This window comes from Ruditapes philippinarum, unplaced genomic scaffold, assembly GCF_026571515.1.
Source record: "Ruditapes philippinarum isolate M1 unplaced genomic scaffold, ASM2657151v2 ctg4816_1_1_1_1, whole genome shotgun sequence".
In the NCBI taxonomy this organism is placed as follows: domain Eukaryota; kingdom Metazoa; phylum Mollusca; class Bivalvia; order Venerida; family Veneridae; genus Ruditapes; species Ruditapes philippinarum.
The window spans coordinates 25,176-43,315 of NW_026851957.1; the positions used below are offsets into that span (position 1 = coordinate 25,176).

The 18,140-nt window shown below is 32.3% G+C and overlaps 1 protein-coding gene across 1 annotated transcript in view; it reads left to right on the forward strand.

The window, feature by feature from the left end:
• LOC132744068 (interferon-induced protein 44-like) overlaps nucleotides 1–12,626 on the forward strand; it is a 37,732-nt gene extending 25,106 nt beyond the window's left edge. The window contains exons 6-10 of the mRNA XM_060732678.1: nucleotides 982–1,194; nucleotides 5,872–6,027; nucleotides 6,194–6,362; nucleotides 10,476–10,685; nucleotides 12,178–12,626. Of these exons, the coding sequence (XP_060588661.1) occupies nucleotides 982–1,194; nucleotides 5,872–6,027; nucleotides 6,194–6,362; nucleotides 10,476–10,685; nucleotides 12,178–12,293 (864 nt within the window). The 3' untranslated portion in view covers nucleotides 12,294–12,626. The remainder of the gene's footprint in view (nucleotides 1–981; nucleotides 1,195–5,871; nucleotides 6,028–6,193; nucleotides 6,363–10,475; nucleotides 10,686–12,177) is intronic.
• Nucleotides 12,627–18,140: the final 5,514 nt, after the last annotated feature.

Here is an 18,140-nt window from a genome sequence, read left to right on the forward strand (position 1 = left end):
AATTACATGGGAGGTTCCATGAAAATAGCAATATGGGCACATCTGCCGATGTTTCTGAATTTAAAATTTAAAACATTTGTATTTTAAATTCTGTTAAAGCCGATGGAAGTAGGCGTGGACGATCGCCTAATATATCCGTCCTTGCGAGCATGAAACATTTTCAATTTTGCCGGATTATTTTTTCACCGTGTATATCCAGTAACGCTGGAATGTGAAAATTATGCATGTTTTGTGCAAAAAGTAATGCAGAATTTGTGCCATAAATAGAGGATATCTGACATTTCGAACGCGGTAAGCAAACTGGACAATTTATGTTTTATTTAACCAAACTGTGAATAGCCGTATACTGTCGCGAAAACACTAGCCTACCGAAAATTGAAATTATACGGTATAATATGCGTTGTTGTACTTGTAAGAGTCGACAAAAAGCAAATCTCACACTAAAAACGGTGGTCAAGCCATCATTTTCACGAATGATCTTTTAACAGTTAGCAATTTCGTGGAAATAATCTTGATGAGGGATAAAGAATAATGTCTTCACGGCCGTATGCGGTAATTCCTTTTTCATTTTGGTTAAATAAAAAATTGAATTGGCCAGTTTACTTACCCGTTGGAAGTCAGATATCCGCCATTTATTGCACAAACTTTGCATTACTTATTGCACGAAACGTGCATAATTTTTCTGCCCGGAGTTACTGAATATATACTGTGTTTTTGGCGTTCTATAGGGATGTTTTACTCTATTTCATAATCTTTCTTTGTAAAAGAGTAACAACAAATTGACCGACAAATCATTTAATTATCTAAATATAAATAATTAAAATGAAATAAAAGCAAAAATATTCAAGCTCATGAATACCACCAGACTGGTAAATTGTCTGACACAAAAATTCGAACAATGGATTGTACAGGTCAAACTGTGTAAAAATGAATGAAAGAAATGGCGTTATGTTATATAATAATTTATAATTCTTGTTTCAGAGATCGAACGAGCACAGAGAAAATGAAATAAAAGATCTTTGTCAGGAGATGTCTGACGATAACACTCTGCGTGTTTTATGTTATGGTCCCGTGAACAGTGGGAAATCGAGTTTCATAGACTCCATCATGTCACTTTTAACAGGTAAAATAGTTTCGAGGGCAACCGGTGGATATAGTAAGGCAAACAGCAACGGAACTTCGAAGACAGAAAAGGTAATTGAAGATAAAAGAACATCACCCTATAACTATATATATATATATATATATATATATATGTAATGTTCATGATTACCGATCTGTTCTACTGCTTCAGAAATTCTCCTTCAAGTTTTTTGTGTTAACACGTTGTGTCACTCTCAGAACAGCAACATAAGACCAAAGTTTTCCTTTTTTTTCATTTTCTCAGAAAAAGATAGGGTGGGAGGAGGGAAAAAAATCAAAATGAACCTCAACAAAATAAACCCAAAACATCTTAAATCAGTGACTATAATTACGGTGAATCCTAGATATTGGCGCTCAGGACGTATCGCCCCAATGCTCATCTAAGGGTAACAACTTGAATCCAGTCTTAAATGAAAGGATTTATAAGCGAACACCTGCCCCAACAAATCATACATTTATATTATCGAAATAAATGTTGCATGTTAGAATGATATATAGACCACCATAAAAAAGTTTTAAGGGGGTATACTGGAATCAGCTTGTCCGTCTAGCCGTCCGTCGTGCGTCGGTTTTTCCTTGTCTGCCCAATAACATATTAATCCTTTGGCGCACAGTCTTCATATTTAATATTGAGATTGGTCATAATTAGTAGATGACCCCTATTGATTTTAAAATCACTAGGTCAAAGATCAAGCTCAAAGGGGTATTGACAAAAAAGAACCTTTTCCGCCAAATAACTTAAAAATCCTTTAACCCATATTCTTCATATTTAGCATGGAGGTAAGTCATGAATATATTTAGATGACCCCTATTGATTTCCATGTCACTGGGTCAAAGGGCCTTGGCTAAAAAAAATCTTCTTCGCCCAATAACTTAATATTTGGGATTGAGGTTGGTCAAAACCATTAGGTGACCCTATTGAAGTTGAGGTCACTATGTCAAAGGTCTATGTCACAGGGACCTTGACTAAAAAAGGGTTACTCGTCCAATAACTGAAGAATCATTTGATTCACAGTCTTCATATTTGGCATGGAGATAAATCATGATGATAAAATGGCCCCTGTTGATTTTCTGGTCACTGGGTCAAAGGTCAAGATCAGAGGTCTAAACTTAAAAAGGTTTTCCGCCAAATGACATTATATTCCTTTGACCCATAGTCTTCGTACTTGGCATGAAGGTTGGTCATGACCATCAGATAACCCCTAATGAGTTTAAAGTCACTTGGTCAAATGTCTAGGTCTTTAGTTCAAACAGATTGTCCACTCAATTGCTTTAGAATGTTTTGATCAAAGTCTTCATGTTTAGAATTGAGGTTGGATATTACTAGTACATGACCCCTACAGCTTTTGAGGTCACTAGATCAAAGGTCAAGGTCAGAAAGGCTTTGACTAAAAAATGCTTGTCCGCCCAATAACTTAAGAATCATTTGACCTACAGTATTTATTTTTGGCATACATGTTAGTCATGCCCATTAGATGACCCCTTTTGAGGTCACTGGATCAAAGGTCGATGTTACAGAGGCATTGACTCAAAAAGTTTGTCCGCCCAATAACTTAAAAACGCTTTGACCCGAAGTCTTCATTTTTGGCGTGGAGGTTGATCATGACCATTTGATGACCCATATTGATTTTGAGGTGACTCAGTCAAAAGTCAAGGTCACAAAGGCCTTAAGTTCAATAAGCTTGTACGCTCAATTACTTACGAATACTAACAAAAATAAGTTATTTTTTCGTTCTGTAAATTTTTAACCAAATTGTGTTTTATATTGCATGAATAGTTAGACAAAGCCACCTGCCGTAAAATGGCATTTGTGTAGGAAATTATATTCAATCAATTAGGTAAGAAATGAAAAATTATTTTTCCAATAAGTGCAGGTTTATTTTCACTATTTTAATCCATATTTTTATATGAATATGTAAATATCGTAAATAAAGGTTGTATGATTCCTTAACCTACAATGAAAATTACTGACTCTGACAACTGCAGCTCAACGGTCATCAAATGTGCCGACTACTTCAATTACATGTACACAACTTTTGCCGTTAATTTATGCATGTTAAGTTATACAGGAGATGTGACGCTGTGTGTAATATCTACTGCCAAATATGGCTACACCAATTCAGGGTGTACAAACAACATTGAAATGGAATTTCATTATATGTCACTTATTGGAAATGCGTGCATTTAAGTTGGATTGAATAAACATCTGTACATATGCTGTATGCGGTCATTAAAAATGCGGCAATTTCATCACTTTTATAAACAAACTCGACGAAGTTAAGAAAGTTTTTATGTGCTCCATTTGCGAAAGCTCTGCATTAAACACAACTAAACTTTAATGGGAATATAATAATTACGATCCAAAAGAACTTTTACTCTTTATTCAAAAATTAGAGTCGGCGGGTCTGAGAAACGAAAAGTAAACGAACAGTGACTTTATATGACTCACAATGGTATGTCCTAGTTAAATAAGAATAATGTTTGAACACATCAGCATATGTTTCTTAATACAAACTTTAACTACTTTTGTTTTTGAATGTTGATTTATTTATAGTGGTGCTAGGGGGGCGTGGACGGTAGCTTTTATTTTTTCCACTGGCTAACTCTAATCGGACCTGCAACATTTTCATTTCTGTCGCCTTGGGTGTTCTACGGGGATTCCGTTTTCATTGATGACCGTTGCAACTTGTGATATCTTAAGTCCAATACTGGCCTTTCAATATTATCATGAAAGTATCATAAAGTCACAAATAGCAAATATCTTTATTGAATTTCGTGCATTTACACTTTTCTATTGAGGAATAAAAGAAAGACCTAAAACAGATTTGTGTCTATTTAAACAAGTCTGTCCGGGGAAAATAGACTTGACAAAAATAACAGAGATGTATTATTATCATTGCTATTATACTTAAGCGAAACACGTCTTATTTGGACTGGGGTTATTTAAGTTGGCAGACGTTTATGTTTCTCTTCTTTTATTTATTCCCGACATAGGACAAAAAGTAACTCACTCTGGTACTGTTTTGAAAAAGCCAAAAATGGCGACATCAGATGAAAATAAGGGGCGATGGTATTCAATACTGAGCGCAGTTAAACATGCTAAATATGACTCTTGTTGTTGTTTCTTTATGCACTCTGTCCTGTTTGGTGGTCTACAAGGCTCATTGACGGCTGCCATACAGCTCTTGACACCTACTGTTCTGAGAATAGAAAGAACACTCGAGATAGCCATGAAAATAACGCAATAGTTGACAATTGCCGAGTCGGTTTGATAGTTGGAGGTTATGTGTTGTACAACATTTCTCACACCCACCTAGCACCAGTTTCTGCTGTATTCAATCTCAGCGAATAAAAATATTGGAATCAATTCACATAAAACTACTTTTGCCCATAATCCTACAACAACAACTTGCAAAAATGATTTAAAGATTTACTCAAAATCATGAAAATGATACTCTCCTCATGAAATTATAATATTTAAGTAAAATACTTCTTTTATTTGTCAAAGTGGTATAGTTTGTTGAAAAATCATATTAAAGCTAGACATATACATTAAAAAAGGACACCCGTTTTCTTTCGTTAAAATAAGGCGATAAAAACTACAACTAAATTGCAATAAAGTTAACGTTTCATGTAAAATTTTAATTGATTTACAAAACTGAAAAACAAATAAACCAACGTAAATATTGTAAATAAAAGAGATTTGGCGGCCATCTTTAACGCCATACTGGACATCCCAGATTCGCATCGGGGTTGGGTCAATTTGATCATTTATTCGAAGAGCTGTAGGTCCAGGCAAACATTTCGATCTATGAAACTTGCTGTTGTCTGAAATTGAGCAGTTTCCACTAAAGATAAGCAAGTAAATTGGGCTAATTTGCAGTACTATTAGAAATTTGGCACGAAGCATTGCTTGTAAACGTTCGTGAAAATAATATATATTATTCCACTTGTGTAAATATTTGCCCCATTCCGTCGTTTATTTGATTTGTAAGATTGATATAGACTAGGTAAGATAATTGGCATTTACAGAGGACAAAACTATCATGTCCAATGGGGGAAGTATTCGATCCGCCCCAAAGGACATCTGATTAATAAAGATGTTTTTGGAAAAACACATTAAAGTCTTACAGTGTGAAATTCAATGCCCAGAGTTCAGGTTTTTTGGCATTTAGCATTGCTTAGTTGACCTGTACAAAAAATTGCAAAAATCATGACCCTTAGATAAAAAATGGCCCAAAACCTTTAGACTTTTATTATAAACATATCTTGTTTTTTGTTGTTGTTCTTTTTTTTTTCTTTTTTTTTTTTTGCTGTTAAACTTATAAATGACAGATCCTAGATATTTGGCATGTAGCAAGAATATGAAGTTTGTTTACAAAAGTTACACGAACCATGACCCTGGGGGTAAAATTAACTCTGCCTTTAGTGTGACATGCCTTATGTATACTGATAAAGAAATGAACGCATGTAATCTTTTTGTGGAAAACTACAATGCTCAGAATTAATTTTTGGAATGTTCCATTGCATCGGGAAAAATCTCTATAAAAAGTTTATAAATCTTACACCTAGATTCAGAAGTGCTCCCACCCTAGTTGTCATTTGTATTTATCGTAGAGAAAAATATGCTATTGTATACTGTTTAGACATATAACTCGTATATATTCAACAAAAAATAATTTGTACAAATATATATCGTATATTCTAACAATTTACTCACTACATTAGTTCCAGATGTATCAATTGAAATTCAAATCCGAACCTGGAAAGACAAACACATCGAACGTATTTTTCTGTGACATGCCGGGAATTCAGGATAAGGAGGGAGTTAAACTTGAACAAGCAAAGCTGATCGTGAAAGGCCATGTTCCAAATAAATTCAAAGTAAGAAAGTTTTAAATTGTTTATTATACTGTGTTTTGCAAACTATTGAAAAACATCAATTTAATATGTGCTGATTGATTTTGTATGTATTATTAAAAAATGAAAACAGTTTTTTAACATTTTGCAGAGCTTGTATATCATTTCATATAAAAATGTTTTTTTCTAGATACAAAATAAAAGCATCGACAAAGATTCAAAGCATTTCGTAAAGGATGCAGGATCAATGTGCAAAATTCATTGCGTTTGCTTCTTGTTCGATATATCCAATATTGAAACATTGACAGAAACATTTAAAGAGACTTGCAAACGCTTCCAATGGTGGCTTTCAAATAAAGGTATGCAAAAAGAATTAAATAATTTTATTAACAAGGTATTGTGCATCAAATTCACCAAAACAAAAGTCAATAGATATATTTATTATATACTTATAAATGAAATATTGAGAAATATTGATGAAATAAAATGCGTATTTTCATTTTCCGTATTTTCACTGTAAAAATTTATTTTTCACTGCAGTGAAACATATTTTCCGTATTTTCACTGGTGTCTTGCCGGACTACTTTCTTTTAAATTCTGCCAGTACTCAATATTTATGGGAAAGTCTTTCAAATTTTAATGTCCAGAAAGAGAAAAATGTATATAATAAACAGAAAATTCAAGTTTTTTCTATAAATACACGATTTATTTTCATCTTGTGGCATGAAAATTACCATATTTCACTCGTGGCTACCGCCACTCATGAAATATTTATTTTCATACCACTCGATGAAAATAAATCATGTATTTATAGAAAAAACTTGAATATCCTCTATATATTGACTTTTTATTTGGTGAATTTGATGCACAATACCTTGTTAATAATATATATATTTTCTACGACAATTAGTCAATAATTGTGTGTTTATATTAATAATTTAAGGTAAAAAAGGGAAAACAACTCAATTTGAATCAAGAAAAAAAATAAACTGGTTTTAATATGGCGTCAGGACTTAAAACGGATACACGAACACTGCGCAATAAAATTAATGAGTGTTTACATTATTTTTCCTTATAATACTAATATTGAAGTAATAAAATTTAAATTGCGAAACAAACGACAAAGAAGAGAACGCATTTTCATGCCCCCGGGAATTGATTTTTGACCGTCCACTTGTCAATCTGTCCGTACGACGTTAATCTTAACTGGCAAATTGGATTTACTTTATGTTCTTCCTGTACCATTGGCTTCATAAATTACGTACTTACTTATCAATACAATGCTCACGATCTTGGCAAGAAATATAACTATTGCTTTCAGTTATCGCCCTTTTGAGAGGCGGATACCTTTAATGATCGTCTAATTTTGTGTGGCGTAAGGGGTCACTTGTGGCAAGATAAGATCACTGGAGTGAAAAAAATAAACATTGCTCATACAGTCTGTATTTTTAAATCGATGTCTTTCGCGTGTAGCAAGGACACACCTAAGAAGTTCCTCTTCCTTCGGGTTTAGTGAGGGTCATTTGGGTCAATGTTAAGGTCACCAATTCCAAAAATAAATTTTTACACTTTTACACCTGTACCGACAGATATCTTTAGTGGGGACGTGAATTGACAAGTCTTCTATATTTGGATGGAGTGAGAGGTCAGTTTGGTCAAGGTCAACAATTTCTACTCTTTTACCTTTACAGCTTTTTTCTTACATAGGTAATTCAAATTTGGTAGGAAGATAACTTGAATGGTCTTCTCTCTTCGGATTAAGTAAGGATTCAGTGGGTCATTGTCAAGGGTACCGATAATAAATGTTTACATATTTGCTTTTATAGCAGCCTTTATTTATGATGAACTTTTCATATTTGGAAGGAACATACTTTGGATTGTCCAGTGTTAAAAGTCACAAAGTCCAGGGAATCTGTGCTAAAAGTAGATGTGTTACACTTTTTTGTACAGCCTTTGTATTTTTGTACCAATGTTTCATACTAAGAGGGAACATACTTCTTTAAGTTTGGATATAGTTTAAGGTCACTAGGTTTCAGGTCATTGTCTTGCATTTTTGTATGTTTGATAAAAAAGATATATGTAAGTGGAATGGTTTTCAACTTCATCAAATAACAATGACATGTCAACTGATATTTTTCACAATAAGTCAAGTTATATAACAGTCTTTACCACCTTTTTGGCAATTTTTCTGTCTATAGCTGAATGAATGGGTAAATTTTTCTTGAAAAGTTGTTACAAGAATCTAGGCAGAGGGCGTTTATATTTACTAAACACGTTATTGTTTTATTATGCGCTAACGTATTTTACAGTCTGTGGTGTACAGTCCTTGAAGTATTTCTTCAAAAATTTTGGAAGACATCAAAATTTAGGAAGACATGTTGTTTTTGCCCTTGCCGTCTGTCTGTCTGTCCGTCCACAATGAGCTTATCTGGCTTTCACAGATCACACTGCTGGTTGGAGTTCAACCAAACTTCACAGATTTGATCAATCCCTAGTTGGACATATCGCCGGCACGTTCCGTCTCGCTGCACAAAATGGGTATCAGAGCTTTAAATAGAAAAAAATGTTGCCTTGCTTTAACATCAGCCAGCCCGCATAGATCAATCGGTTAGGGCTCGAGTCTTGTAATTTCGACAGTGTGGGTTCGATTCCCGGGTTTGCCAACTTAAATTGCTAATGAGTCTTTCAAATGTGACTTTAAATCGAGGTCCCGTGTATAAGTGCTTAAACATTTGGCACGTTAAAGAAACAGGAGAAGCTTCTGGAATTGGGGTGTCTTTCTGTATCTTGCACTATTCACCAAAATATAAAATGACTAATGCTCAACTGGAGGACTGACCCATATGGGTAACCGGTGGAGGTATAAATAAATAAACTTAAATACACACACAGCTTTCGTAGGTCAAACTGCTGGCGGGATTTCAACATTTCTTCGAGGGAGTAATCAGTACTATACCTTGTTGTGCATTCTGCTTCGCTAAACAAAGTGGCCGCTAGAGCTATAAATAAAAAAAGCTTGTCCAAACTGCTTGGGGGATTTCGACATTACTTCGTAGGAGCTAACCAGTACCATACCTTGATGTGATATTGCAGGCATGTTTTGGTTCGCTTCACAAAATTGCCACCAGAACTAAAAATAGAAAAATATTGTCCGGCTTTCACAGGTCAAACTGCTGTCGGGATTTCGATGAAAATCAGTAGATCAGTATCATCCTTAGTTGTGCACATCGCTGGCATGTTCGACTTCGCTTTACAAAATGGCCGACAAAGCTTTAACTAGAAAAATTGTGTCCGGCTTTCAGAGACCAAACTTCTGGCCGTTTTTCGACAAAAATTCATAGGAGTGATCAGTACCATACCTAGGTTTTGATGTTTTGTGACAAAAACCCTTTTAGTTCAGAATGAGTCTGATTCAATTTTTAGATTAAGAAAATCCGATTTAGCATGTGATACGATACAACACCTGGTGATTATAATTGTCAATTACTGATTGACAAATAGAAGAAAGATATTATAATATCTTCAAATCCGTAAAGCTCTTAACATATATTGTGTACGCCAATACTGTCCTTTTTACCAAATCTGTCAAAAAGAGACAAGGTGAGCTTTTGTGACACCGTGTTGTCATCGTCAGTTCGTCTGTGCGTTAACTTTTTCATTCAAATGTCTTCTCCTCCAATACCACTTGGCCAAATTTTATTAAACTAGGCAGGCATGTTTCTTGCACAAAGCTGTACAAAATTCGTTTAAAAAATCAAATTCCTTGAAGAACTCTGGTTGCCATGGCAACCAAAAGAGGTTGTTTTTAAATCTTTAAAAAATCTACTTGTCAAAAATCAGAAAGTGTAGAGCCTTGATATTTGGTATGTAACATTAGCTAGTGGTCTTCTACAAAATTGTTCAAATTATGACAATATGGTCAAAAGGGGTCCGAATTAGGGGGCTCATTAGTTTTACATAGAGTTATATAGGAAAATCTTAAAAACTCTTCATGTCAAAAACGACATGGCCCAGAGCTTTAATATTTAGTATGTAACCTCATCAAATGGTCCTCTATAGAGCTTGTTCAAAGAATTCACATAAAGTGAAAAGACACCAAATAAGGGGGCTCATCAGTTTAACAAAAGGTTATATAGGAAAATCTTTTTAAAAAATCTCCTTGTCAAAAACCACATGTCCTAGAGCTTTAATATTTGGCTTGTAACATCATTAAGTGGTCTTCTGGAAAAATTGTTCAAATTATGCCTCTAGGGTCAAAAGAGGTCCCGTTAGGGCCACATAAGTTTCACATATAGTTATATGATTTTCTTTTGTCGAAAACCAAAAAGACTAGAGTTTTGATATTTCGTATGTAACATCAGTTAGTCGTCTTCTACAAAGATTGTTCAAATTATGCGCCAAGGACTAGATACAGGTATACACCAATGCCTCAGGTGAGCGACCCAGGGTCCTCTTGTTTTTGTTTTTTTTAGATATTCCTTATGTCGTTGTGGTGACAAAAGGCGATCAAACAAGCACAGCAGTCAGAGATAATGCTCTTCAGATATACGAAAACAAGTTAATTAGAGAAAACAAAGACAAACTTATTGAATATTTTAGCTTCAAAGAAAGCAAAATATTCCCTGTTCGGAATTATGTCCATGAAAATCAAACTCTTCCCGAGATCGATGCTCTCTTGTTAGGTGAGTAGTATTGTTATCTTTTCATTACAAATTTTTAAACATCGTCATTTTGCATTATTTCAAATAACCTGTAATATAGCATCATGTTCAAGTTTCTGATCGCAAAAGAAACTAGAACTATTGCTGAAGGGGATTCATACCTCACCAATATTTTTGACAGAAATTGGAATAACTTTCACAGCAAAATACAACATATTAAAAGAAATTGTCTTGTATGAAAAAAACTGTACAAATGATAGTATTGTAAACTATTTGTAAATATTAATATTTCCTACCTGAGACACAAAGTAGCTTTGGTGATCCTGTTGCTCTTCCTTAAAATTAAATTTATCATAAAGTTTATTTAATTATTTGTCTAATTTCAAGACAATACAGTATCACTTTTATTCCCTTAAAATATTACAATACATTTACATTTCTTACAAGAGCCATCGCCAGACAGGGGAATATTTTGCTTCTGTCCCAATATAAATCAAATTCATAAATAAATCTAAAATATTGTGACACAAAAATCAAAATTTTATCAATAAACCTTGATGGTCAAGGTCATATTAATACCATCCAACATGTTGGTTAGGTCAAACACGTTGTTTTAATTAAAAATGAATCTCATTGATACCTAATGACAAAGATATGACAATTCAAGCCAAGTTCAATGATTTGATCTATGCAGATAAAATGCCCTTAAACTCAAGATTAGTTTAGCTCTCTGCAGCATTTGAAGCTTAAGGTATTTAATCCAATAAGACAACGTTTCACGTGCCAATAACAATGTTACAGCAAACAACAGGAAAAATAGCGAAAATTTAATAATTATACTTTCAAGGGCATTGTCATTTATGAGTACAGGTCAAGGTTAGTTTGATTTCAATCAAGGTCTTGTCCTTAATAATGATGTGTTGATGAAGACATAAAAAAGCTATAGACAGTTGGAGCAAAATATCAACAAGATTCAATAATTTTACCTTGAAGGTCAAGTTCATTACTCATAATCAGAGCCAAGTAGTCAACTTGAAGGAACATTCAAGATGTTTAATATTTCAAAGAATGAAGAAAATAAATTTATAAATAACAAAGCTATAGTCATTTTGAAATACTTTGACTATTTTCTAATTTAAACAGGATTATCATTTTGTCAAATTAACTATCAAAGTTATTAAAATTGACAAAGACAATTGAATTGTGATATTGCATTTTTGTGTGAAATTTCAAACCTTTAGTAAATACTGAGATAGCAGGACGGGACAAAGTGATTCCTATAAAACCTGTCTGATACGGTCATAACTGTTACACTTAAAGAAGCTTTTTTTTTTTTTTTTTTTCCTTTTCCTTCTTTTGGAAATACATCATTGTAAAGTTTTTTGTTTAAATTGTTTTTATATATACTCTGAAGTCACAGGCCTTACTAGGTAGTGGGATCTTTTAGATTGACTATAAACGTCCTATATGTGTCCCCACAAAATTTGTTGTAAAACATAATGATCTACTTCAGACGCGCTAAAAGAAATCGTGAGCATTGGATACGAGTATTTGGGAGATAACAGTGGAGATGAAAGTGTGGTTTCTGACAGCAGCACAGATGATGAAAGCAGCAGTGATCAAGAATAAGTTCTTGTTGAAAGCACATACAGTAACTGTTAGATATAGGTATTGAGGGGAGAACATTATCATCTTTTGAAATTATATTATTTGTATTAATTGTTGTTGTTGTTTGCTTTATTTTGTTGTTTGTTATTTGTTTCCTTTATTTAAATTTTGTTTTACATGCTTGCTTCAAAGAATGATTGTTGTTGTTTTTTATTCGAAAAACTATCTTATTTCATTTTTTATTCGTGTTGAAAAGTTCAGTGCAGTGTCTTGATATTGCACACGACAAAATTGAAATATTTTGGTTACTTTAACATAAAGTATTCGAGCTATATTAATTCCGATAAACAACTAGAAATGTCACAGTAAAAATTTTTTTTGTATTCGTTTAAAATATTTGGTTTAGACGATTAATGTCTTGCCCTTAAAATAGGAAGTAAGATAGCTTCTAATATTGATAAGTGTGGGAAATGAAAATTAAATATTATCTTATCTTTTTCTCATTAATATTAAATTTAGCTATCTTTATATTTATAATTCCTTATACATGTATTTGTTTTTAGTGATTTTATTCTTTCATTTGTATGTCATCAAGGACAAGGGTTAAATATTCCGAGAAATAAGCTTTTTTCTACTAAAACTACAGACATGACACATTTTAACTGTCTACGTAAAAACCTTATATATTCTTAGTATTGGAAATATGAAGAGCTTATGATTTGTTTTTAATGTCATTATCGCTTGATAATTATTTGGGCTTTTTTGTTGCGAATAGCATTTTACGGTTTTGTTATATCATCTATATACATGTATGTTAAAAAATGAATTTACGTAATACAATGCTGTAAGTTGTGTTAACAGTATGAAACATCGTAAAATGTAATCAGGGTTAAGATGCACTTGACATTGATTGATAAGCTATAAAAGAGAATACATATGTTCAATTTGGAAGAATTGAACTTTTATATAATAAGTGCATAATGAAACAAATTGAAACTGAATATTAGTTTTCATTATTACGAGTATGTCCATATTATAATGACCAAGGAAAACATCTTTAACTGCATATTATTGATTATAGATATAAAGAAAGAAATTCATTTTGACAGTTTGCATATATACACTGACAAATATGTTTACTTTTACTATTATCAAACTTTTCAAAACTGTGTATGGTCCGTCATATCCTTATATTAGAAATGCGTTTGAAAATAGAACACCAGACATAGAAGTTCGAAAACATAATTTGCATGGCATGTTAAGTAATAGTTATAGTACATGAAACGAGTTAGTTACGAGGGTATAACACTGGCTGGAGCGACATCAAGGGGTGTTTCTGCTAAAAAATGGCGAGACAATTTTTTTTGCAGAAACATCCCGAGATGTCGCCCAGCCAGTGTTATACCCCGTAACTAACGAGTTTCATATACTATAACTGTTTTATCGCAATGGCATAATGCTTTCTTTTTTTGTAATAGAAACAAATAAATGAATTAATCGTTAGCTACATTACAGTTATTTACCATAAGACAGTTTTTCAAGTTGTTTTCGCTGCCGCAAAAAAGACATCCAATATAAGAGGCGGATTGTATACTGTTACCAAGATTGATTTAAGATTAAAGGGCTTTTTTCAGTGGAAATAATTCATTCAGCGGATGTACCTTTTGATTAAATGAGAGTAAATTTCATTTCATTAATTATCTTTGTTTATATTTTTCATTGTATTTATATATTTATTTTATTTTATTTTATTGATTTCATTTTTTTATTTTATATTTGTTTGTTTTTTTTTTTGCTACTGGAAATGGTCGTTACCACTGCCCCATTAGAACCTCTATGAAATTACTGTATTGATATGTACAAGGTGCGAAAAAAACTCGACCGATATATAATAGTCGAGTTTTTTTCCTATATGAATCAATGAAAAAACTGTACTGTTATATATCAATACAGTTTTGAAATGCTCATTGAAGTGTACTGAGTATAATGGGTTATAAGAACAAAGGAAAAGTTCCAAACCATGCGATAAGGATATATTATGCTCAAATTATTAAGAAAAATATAATAACTATACAGTTTCTTTCGAAATGTAAAATAAACATCTTTTGAATACACATAGAGAAAATATGTTACGTTTTAAACTCTACTCGCTACAGGTAATCACAGTTCGATTATAGTGTCATAAAAACTGACAGTTTTGTAAGAATAGACCGAATTAATTTGACAAGTAATAGCTATATGGAATGCAGCTTCCCAAACTTAGTTTAAACATTCACTTTTTTCAAATTAGACCTATTCAGGAAGAACTTACTAGATTTCAATAAATATTTGCAAAGAAAAAGTATTTTTACCAAAAGATGAGCATAGTTCATCTTTAAAATGATTTTAAATATACACATGCTAATGTTTACCCAATTTTGTAATTATTTAAAACTATTATTATAATTATAGTAAACGGATTTTGAATCATTCGATGATTGTATAATCAATGTTATATTATATCAGAATTAACTTATCTTTGGTACAACTATATAAATTCAATGAATTGTACAAGTACTCTTGCGTTTCTTTTTAAATTATTCATACATTGATTTTGTACATTGTATAATTTAAAATTATGGAATAAAGGTCATTTCAATTCTAACCACGTTTAATGGGACTTGAGTTAAATCTATCTTTGAATAATTTATTTGTGTAAAATAATCAAGAAATTATATGCATGATCAAATAAATCATTTTTATAATCGGACTTGTCGTTCTTTTTCTATTGCAATCATACAAAATTTACTTATACAGTAATGGTATAATTTCAGCTGAAGATATTGGGATAATTGAAAAATCTCCGGAGCAGAATATTTCTTCATTCAAAGAATGTTACTTTCGTTAAAACTGTTACGTTTCATAACCTTTTGTGTACAATGGCTGTTCCAAAAATAATGCAAGATGCTGCTTTCATCAAAAATAGCTCGTGATTATTTTTAAATGCCCTGATCATCATGATACACTACATCTAACTCAATACACATTTTCAGTCGAGCAAACCACTTTTGAAGGCGGAGCTATTTGTGTTACTTTTTTGTCTATGGACTCGATTATTTTTTCAATTAATCCCTTCGATTTACATCTAAAGATAAATTCAGAATCAAGAATATCTTCTGATTTCAATTATAAAAAGTCATATATTGGAGTAGAAGTAATTTTAGTTTAACAAAACGGTCATTCGTGTCGCGCTGTGGTAATCAATAACGAACATATTCAAACAATTAATTGCACTCTTTATAAATTTATAGGAAAAAATAAGTAGGCCAATTTTTACGAATTGTTATATCATTATATTATCATTTTGAAATGTCTTTTCCGTAGGTTCTTTCCGGTTTTCTTTTTTACGGCTCCGATTGCACTTTTTTGACCGTGAATATTTGAATCGGCCTAGATCTGGCTTCCATAACTTTATATGTCGCTTTTATTTTGACGTTGTGCGACTGTAAACAGGTCTAGCAGTAGTATACTAAAAAAACCTATTCGCCGTTTAAGTCTCTTTAGCTAAAATCGACCCTGATTTCCCGAATTTTTGCTTTACTATATTTTGTTTGAAGGCAATCGATTTTATGGTAGTTTGAGTTGAATGATGATTTGTCTAATGTTGTTACATTTTAACAACAGAAACTTTCGTCTGCAGTTTTATTAACATGTGTTGTTATGCGTTTATTGATAGGAATGTAAACACACTGGTTGGTCAGACGAGGTTTTAGAAGTAATTCAACAAAATAGTAGATTGCCTTTCCAATAAATCAATTGACAGACTTTGTTCATTTTGACTACTATTTTGAATGTTCAAGAGAAAATACCATAGGAACTTAAAATTCTATTAAATAACCAATATTAGAGTAATATTCAAAAATACCCCCTTTATAGTATAAATGAACTTATTGCTCCGCGCCTGTGGATTTGTGTTTACTTTTTTGTCCATGGACCCGATTTTTATCAATTAATCCCTTCGATTTACAGTTAAAAATAAATTCGGAATCATGAAATCCTTCCGATTTCTATTATGTAAAGTCATATATTGGTTTCCCTTTTGGTGATTCGCGGAGTGTCATATTAATGAATGAGAACGGGAACAAAGTTCACGCCTCAACCGCTGTGTAGTCAGTATAAAAGACAAAACAAAAATAAACTTAAATTCGGTAATTTATTTCTTAAATTTGTATCTTCTACAGGAATTATTTATTATTTTGTATATGTATGTATTTTATTGCTTTAAGTACATGAATCCGAAAGCTATAAATAGATGACTCAGCATATTATTGTGAGGGTCCAAAAATCTTTTTATAGAAGTAGTTTTAGTTTTGAGTCTGAAACTAAATGAAACGGTAATTCGTGTCACGAACTGGTGAATTTAGCAGGAAATGAAATGCAAACATATTCAACCATAAATTGCACTCTCTATAAATTTATCGAAATAAATTTAGTAGGCCATTTTTACTAATTGCTATTTCATACTATTATTATCATTCTGAAATTGTCTTTTCCGTATGTTTTTCTTTCTTTCGGTAAATTAATAGCTCCTTCATTTTTATGGCCCTAATTGCACTTTTGACATTTTTTACAATGAATATTTAAAAAGACCTCTATTTCCCGAATTTTTGTTGTGAGAAAGTGGAAGGCAATCGGTTTTATGGCAGTTTGAGTGGAATGTTGATTTGCTGAATGAGATACCATTGCCGCGAAACATGTAAAGGACATTTTGAAAAATATTGATTAAAGATTTGTTTTGGCTTATTTACATATGGAGTTTTATATTTCTTTCCATGATTAGTTGTTGCTATTTATGTAAAATGAGTAGCATTATATGTGGAAAAAAAATGTACATGCTTTGATATTTCTTATCATCTAATATTACTGACTACAGAAGTGACACAAACAGAACAATGTTGCACTACTGTCATGTCACATTACATTTACAAGCCTTGTAAGTCCCGTTTGTATTGGAATTACTTTCCTTACCAGGTAGGCATCAGTGAAAGCATATTTTTTTAATTAAATATATGGCCCCTCTCTCATGGACAGTGCTAACAATAAGTATAAATATGCAAAAAAAGATTTACAAAACATCTGGAATAATGTACAATAGTACTTAATCTGAATAGAACATGACCTGTGCGTAGGAATGATTTGGTAAGATATCTGTAATGAGCGCGTTTTTGCGCTGAGCTTCTCAATTGCTGCATTGCAGCAACATTTGTACTTGTACTATACAGAGGGGTATATTTTGGATATTATAGACATGTATATTTCGGATATTATCGTTAATATTGATAGAATTTCAAGTTCTTGTGGGAAAACATTCAATATTCTAATCTCTAGCATGCCTATCAAAGTTCATGATGAACAATGTCTTTCGTCCGCCCATTCATATATGATATACAATTCTGGTAAAAAAACAAACAATTAAAATTGACCATTGAAAAGAATATCTGATCATCAGTCATGTCCACTTGATCATCTTCACTTGCTGCATTTTCTTGCTTGGACACCATTTCATGCCTTGCTTGAATGCTTTTCTTGTTATATAATGATATTCCATTTGCTGCGAGACATATAACGGACATTTTGAAAAATAAAGTCGATGAAAAATTTTGTTTTGGCTTATTTACACATGGATATTTCTTACCATGATTAGGTGTTTATATTTGTAGAAAATGAGTAGCATTATAGGTGAAAAAGACAATGTACATGCTTTGATATTTTTTAATCTAAAATTACTGACTACAGTAGTAATACAAACAGAACAGTGTTGCACTATTATCATGCCACGTTACAAGTATTGTAGGTCTTGTTTATAATGGAAAGTAATATTACTTTCCT